The sequence below is a fragment of the Ornithodoros turicata genome, unplaced genomic scaffold, assembly GCF_037126465.1.
Source record: "Ornithodoros turicata isolate Travis unplaced genomic scaffold, ASM3712646v1 Chromosome24, whole genome shotgun sequence".
Taxonomy (NCBI): domain Eukaryota; kingdom Metazoa; phylum Arthropoda; class Arachnida; order Ixodida; family Argasidae; genus Ornithodoros; species Ornithodoros turicata.
The window spans coordinates 785782-792867 of NW_026999345.1; the positions used below are offsets into that span (position 1 = coordinate 785782).

A 7086-nucleotide genomic window follows, 5' to 3' on the forward strand; every position below is an offset into this window, starting at 1 on the left:
AAATGTATATTGATGCCTGCAAATTTTCATTTCTAGCTTGCTGCGAATTTTTTCATTGCTTTTTCCTTTCAGATAGTCCCACAATATTGTAATTATTATGTTTGTGCATGGATGCCTTTCATCTCATGTCTTGTATATATGAAGAGTAAATAAAATAATTTTTATCATTGTACTTCACCTGAACTGTGTTTATAATTTTTTATACACTAGAGATTGACCAGGTTTGCAAATGCTAATTAACGGTTGAAAACACTTAACTTGATTTCACTGAAAGGAGCACTTGTAACTGATCTATTATCATATGACCAACTAACATTTGTAAAGAAAGTCCTTAGTGCTGACTTACATGGTACAGCACCTCTTCATCTCAGTTCACAGTTAACCATGCAGCGTCGGTGTGGGCAAGAGTACTCCAAAATGGCTACATAATTTATTATGCAGTAACAGGCTCACGCTACCTTTGCAATGCTATTTTTTACTGATATACACTGACACTTTTCTGCACACAGTATTCGATTCGCCACCATTCGACAACAAAACTACTGTGAACAGTCTCTGTGAATGAGAATGACTGTACCCACGTATTCTTTTTTTCATATAAGTTCTCGGTGACTGTGACCGAGATACTTTTGTAAAGAAATTTTGACAGTCCTCCAAATAGAAACTGGCTTCAGTGTACGCAACAGACTTCGCGGAACAATTAATTGAAATATAATAAAACAGCCGAAACAACATTTTTTCACAACTCTGTATTTTTCTTTTTTAATGTCCAGCAATTTAGGAGACAGAGTAGGACTTTCTGCTCTCTGATGTTTTCATGTACTTCATATAGCTGTAAAACCTGGAAAAAAAATAGGTAAGATACAGAATGGAAGTATAGACAGTTTTGCCTTTCACTTTTGAGCTTAACAAGAAAGTTACATTTTACCATATATGTGCTTTTGTATTCTCCTGTTGATGAAAAGGGTACAGGAATAATAATGGAGCACATAGATGAAGCTGAGAGCTGTTCTTCGAGAGTGTGCTAATTGTGACAAAAGAAATATACGATGAAAGTTGTACAGAAACAGCAAATGTCTGCTCACAAAAGTTTTAGAAATCTGGATATTACTACCTCATGTAGTTTCCATCCAAAAGTAGGACTACTCGACATTCTTCAGTCGCAGCACGGTGCAGAGGTGGAAGTTGTGGCTAGAAAAAGATTTGGCATGTTCACAAGGTCATTAGTGCACACTAACATACATGACAACATAGACAACATGATGGCTGCAAACTCACAATTATTCAACAGCACAAGAAACGGAAAGCATGAGTAAAAAAAGATAGCGTCCATGCAGCACGTGTAGAACCACATAATCTCAGGGAAGGTAGAATCGGGAGAGCGATAAATGACTTGCGTCCGAAATTGGCTAACTTGGCATAGTTAGGACCAAGGATATGGGCTGCTCCAATACACACTCTGTTTCTATAGTACCCTTTCAATTGTCTCGCATGTATTTTTCTGCTGCATCGAGCGAAAGAGCATCAAGGTACCTAGATTCACTCTACATTCAGAATTGCAATAAATATTATGGGGCTCTACCCCATCTCTTGAGCTAATGTGCTGAAATGGAGTAATGGGTTGCCTCAGAGCGATGACGGAAATCCTATGGTGTCCAAAAGCGTTAGAAGTGCTTTGACAATTTGTGTGGGGCCAGTGAATAGTACTGCAAGGCATATTTCCTTAAGCTTGACGTGCAGAAGCTGCATACGTGTATCAGTGCATAATTGATGTTAAGATACAGAAACTATAAAGCTACGACCTTAGGGTGTTTGTATGTCAAATGAAGTCCATTGGTAGCAGCCCAAAATTCACATAGGAGGTCCTTACCATCAATATGCATATTAGAAGTGTCCTTGTTTAAGAAAAAGGGTTCTGCTGCAATTGTCCCCCTCTGTGCCCTGGACTACGCCATTCTCTTCATGATCCGTGGTTAGGGTCCTGTTATGCACCTATGCGAAGACTTGCAACTGAAACACAAGGAAAAAAAAGAGAAAAAATACTGGAATTACAATGTGAAAGCATGATATAAAGAAGAGTGCAGCTAGAGCCACATAGCGCGGACAATGACAGTGATATTGTAACATGCTGTGGTACGTAAGTGGTTGCAAAGTTTTTCATTAGTCTTGCCATGGTCACTTGACAGTTGGTTAAAAGTAGAAAAGCTTTTGATGCATGACACCAATCTCCTTTTTCATTCTCCCAAGGAACCTACCTCCCCTCACTGTACAAAGAGTTGCGTGGCATGATGATGCCACAGACGGACACTTACAAAACATATGAGCAAATCTGTCTGTGCAGTCCTGTACTTCTCATACTATAGAGTACAACGAAGTCAAGACAACAAGTCACATTGCAGTATAGTTAACTTCAATGAACAAAAACCTCAGATAAGGAGTCGCAACACTTTATATGAGTAAAAAGTTCTGCTGGCCACCTTATCATCACTGGCGTCACGTAACAGTATTTACATATTCATGGATCAGGAAGCATTAGGTGCACCTTCATGCACTTTGTGAGTATGGAGATGGGACGTATGTTGTGGAACACACTCTCATGGAGAAAGGATTAAGATTTCAAAGAAAAGCAAGTAAAACAATATCAAAGAAGTCTGACATTCTATAACAGGCAAATAAACAGAAAGCAAGAAAAAGCGCATGCACTGCAAATTCAGGGAACAATCAGGTTGAACCCTAACATATCAGGCTCCAGTTATTGCGTGCACCTGGAGGATGACACCTACATTCTGGGCTACAGGCTCATATTCTGGGCTATAGGTTTGCAACATGCCACTTGATTATTATGCCACAAATTCAAAAAGAACTGTTACATAATCCGGTGAAGGCAGATCATGTCTATTTAAAGGGGCACTAAAATGCAAAAAGAACTCTTTACATGAAAGTACGTGTTCGGATTATAGTATAATACAATCGAAATTAGCTCACAAAGCACCACCATTTGAAGAAAAACAGTCTTTGGCAGCGATGAGCACGATTGAAGAGGGGCAGCAACGATTGGCAGCATCCAATGAGACAGTAGGAGAAGCCTTTCGTGTTTCTGTGGATTTGGAATGGGGCTGGCCGTAGTACGTACACCATATATGTGCGACATGATGTGTGTTGGTCACATCACTTTTTCAATACAGATTTACTGAATCGTTGCCCACAACAGTTATCACAAATGTTCCACTGACAACAATTATATTCACGTCCTTCGCACTATCGTTTTTCACAGTTACTGCTCTATAGCATAGCATATGCGGCAGACATTCACTGCATTCGTGCCGAAGCAAGGAGCCTGTATAGTTCTGACTGCACCTTTGTAATGGAATCAATGTACATATTGAGTTACGATGTCATGTGGAAAGTTAGCATGTTAGCAGTTACGATGTCAAAGTCTGCCTGGGGCACGATAAAGCTGAAGACCCCCCCCAGTACTTAACACAGCGTGCCCTTCCGAGGTGAAGACCGGTGAAAAAGCAGTTGACAGAGACAAACCGTTTCCGGTGCCAATTTATCTGTGTGAAGTGCAGTAGTTGGTCACATGACTCCAGTGTGCTACAAAGAGAACAAAGTGGTGCTTTTTTATAACACAGTCTTTTCCTATTATTCTTTCAGTAGCTTATAGGAGCCACTGGAGCCAACTGACTTAGGTGCGGGTGCCAAATATGCCGGCTGTTGATTTATTGTGCACCGTGCTGTCCAGATGTACCATCCTGTGCCGCATTAGGGAAGGTATCCAGGGCTGCTGCCCCTCTACACCCCCCCCCCCCCCATGAAACAGCTCTGACTGCATGTAACGCAATGTAAAGTTAACTTGTTTTTTGCATTTTAGTGCTCCTTTAACACCCTATCCAAAGTAATTGGTACTTCCCTTCATTCACGGAGTTTTGGCGGAGTTTTGGTAGAGCGGGCTATCCGAAGCAGCTCCCAGGTCAGGACTGCAGTTGCAGGTGGCCTCATGAGAGCTATAGTGCAAGGTGAAGGCAACAGTGCTCAACAGGAAGTTATGCAAGGAGGGTAAAGCAACATTACATCACTCTGTTGGAAAGCGAAGCATCCTTCTCGCAATCAGGACCTCTTTCGATTCACGTGGGTAAGCTGCAGTCATTGGCGCAGGCTCGGGACTATGGTGGGCTGCTACCATGGCACTGTATGTTGTGCTTTCACACACTGTCACAGCCCCCTTTAGAAGATTTGCCACATAATCTGTAAAGAGATAAGCAGTACAAATGCCTGTATCATAAACGGAAAGAGATTTTCATACTGTAAGTGGCCTTTGTCTTCACTCTAGAAACTACTTCTGCCCCTTTCTTTGTTTTTAGGAGCTTCCTCCTGAACATCTGTTGTCCATCCTTTCCATAAGCATACTCCCGGTCAGCATTTTCATTGAAGTGCAGGGCAGCTATTTGTGTCCTACAAGGAGTGATAGAAGAGATAAGACATTGTAAATGTGATACCTCACAAATAACCTTTTTGACAACCTATACAGTAAAGAAAAAAGGTCAAGCACTACGTCAACCCCTTGTCTTTCTTCCCATTTCAAAGCGTGGGTACGCACCTAGCACGCATAACTTTCGGTGTGTCTGCTGTGGACTTAGGAGCGAACTTCAGTATGACGGAGTGGTATGACTCGAGCCCTGATGTCTGACCCACTCTTGATAGTTGTTGAACATCCTTCAGTAGCCTTGGGTTCAGTACAATCTTCAGAAGTCTTGCATAAGCTACGGTACCTGTACATTCAGAGCATTTGTTGTCCTCGCCATGTACACTGTACATACATTATGTCTAGTACATGTGGAGTATGCTAGACTAACACACTAAGGAAAAATGCGCTTCTCCTAATTCAAATTACCAGGCAGCAGCCACGGCCTTTCTCCAACTGTGTCATGTAAGCAGCGATGGTATGGACCTTCGTGACCGGTATGGACATTTGTAATGTGGCGTGTCATGCCTAATGAAGTAATGTTAGTGTCAGAGCTACATATCTGTTATTATCTGATTAAGTCTTACTTTTCCACATGCTCAGTAGCAGTTCTGAATTCCCCTCAGCTGTGGAATTGCACCAGTAGAGATGGTTGCAAATATGCTGCACCCATGGTTTTAAAGGAGCACCTGCACCGGTTTTGGCTGCTGTGTCCAATTTCTTCTTCAAGCCTGCATACAAAATTTAAATACATAAGCCCAACAATAAAAATTCATGACATAAGTTCAACGGCAGAGCACTGAAATGGTCATGATGTACAGCGTATCAGTAGCAGTGCAATCGACCCTACGGTGTGGGTTACATAATAAGCAAGTAAATATCACCTTTCACCACATGCCAGGTATCAAATCCATGCACTATGCTGGGTTCCATTTCACGCATGTGCTTTCTCACTGCAGGATGTCGATCAGTCGTAATGGATGCCACGATGATGTGATTTGATTTCAGTTCGTCCAGGCATCTCACAAATCCCACCTTTTCCATGTTTGTGCTGGAAGCAACATCTGGAGACTAGAGCAAGAAGAACACACAAAAAGAAAGAATCTATGGCAGCTGGTAGGCCTTATACGAGTAATATATGTGTCAAACACTTACCTCACCAACCTGTACTTGAACGGAGCTGACGATTTTCTTTGAATGGGCTTCCATAAAAGTGTATGTCATGTACTTGGCACAGTGACCAGGAGAATCACATCTGCCATCTCCAAGGAGGTCAACAGGCTTGTCTTGAAGTGAAAGGAGCAGGTGGTTGTGTTCTGCATTCCAAACCTGTAAGATTTGTGCAATATAACAGCCATTGTTGCAGAAAGCAAACTCAATACCTCCTTATACACTGAAGCACCGATGCTTGTCAGTTACTACTTATCACAATCATATGATGATAATTAATATTTTTAGATAGATTTTCAAGTATTGTGGAAGCGACTAGGAACTGGTACCTGTGATACAGCAGGCAGTAGGCAACCTTTCTGATATGTGTCGTATGCAACCTTTGAAATCATTTGTATGTTGATGGAGCTCAGCAGTCGAAGAACCTTTAGAAAGGGATGTAACGTTTTATTATGTATGCTCCCAAACATGCAAGTACACACCTTGGTGGGACTGGCTCCGTTGAACAGTATTGCACCGGAGAGCAGAACGTTTCCTGCAGCCATCCTGTTCAGTTCTGGCTGACTGTTCCAAGAGAATTTGTGGCCGCTTGCACATTCGGACACAACAGTGAGAAGTGTGCCCCGAACTGATGTGGTAACCTTGCATGACCCACTGCAACTGCGACATGCTTTGAACAATTCCAGTAGTGGGGCTTCAAAGACAATGAATTTTCGCTGTTCCACTGGACATTCAGGTGTAGTGGTGTCTCTAGAAAATTAATTGGCCATCTTTAATCATAAGTTTGCTTCAACAGAAAGTGTTCCTGTACCCTTCAAGGAAGCTATCCTCAGATGGGTAGTAGCTCTCATCAGTTTCTTCTCCCACTGTTGATGTCATACTGATGTTCTGCACCTGTCCAAAGACTCCAAAAATGTTACAAAGTCTGCAACACGTAACAAAGCTAGTGGTTCCACCTGTGGACTTGGCAGAATCTGCGAAGTGGGGGTCGATGTAATTATTGGCCCACGTGATGTCCTTTCAGGTGTCTTTGTGTCCGTGTAAGGATTGCAAAAATATTATCAATTGGATACAGACTCACCCCTATCCTACCTCTTGAGCAATCACACAGCTGTAACTGGTAGAAGCAAGAGGGGGAGACGAAGCCACAGGTAGGAATTCTGTCACTCCTGGCAAATCCGGATCATCATTTTTAGCATACCAGCTTCCAGCTATTTCTGTCATGCTAACTTGAGTGCCTGGATCACACACACAGACACAAACAAAAAGAGTAATAAGAAATGCGGATCACATTGAGCACTAATCTTGTATACACTTCTTACATGCAGACTTCATAGTGATTGGAGAGACAGTGCTGCAGTATGCATGGTCGAACTCGACTACAGTTGTTTCCTGCAAAGTAGGAAAGTTCAAGTTTACTGAGTATATTTGGTTCTGAATTCTTGCAGTGC

At 42.1% G+C, this 7086-nt stretch overlaps 1 protein-coding gene across 1 annotated transcript; it reads right to left on the reverse strand.

Annotated features, from left to right (window-relative positions):
• Positions 1-5250: 5250 nt before the first annotated feature.
• On the reverse strand, positions 5251-6859 carry LOC135373369 (uncharacterized). Its single transcript, XM_064606584.1, has 7 exons — positions 6728-6859; positions 6447-6529; positions 6118-6385; positions 5965-6060; positions 5621-5794; positions 5350-5536; positions 5251-5264 (listed from the first exon to the last, which is right to left on the reverse strand). Exons 1-7 carry the CDS (start codon positions 6857-6859, stop codon positions 5251-5253), a joined length of 954 nt encoding a protein of 317 aa, XP_064462654.1.
• Positions 6860-7086: the final 227 nt, after the last annotated feature.

Coding starts and splice junctions, on each gene's coding strand:
- LOC135373369 (XM_064606584.1), bottom strand. CDS start 6,859: ATGACAGAAATAGCTGGAAGCTGGTATGCTAAAAATGATGATCCGGAT. Junction 6,386..6,446: donor GAGGATAGCTTCCTTGAAGG/GTACAGGAACAC, acceptor TTAATTTTCTAG/AGACACCACTACACCTGAAT. Junction 5,795..5,964: donor TACTGCCTGCTGTATCACAG/GTACCAGTTCCT, acceptor CAAATCTTACAG/GTTTGGAATGCAGAACACAA.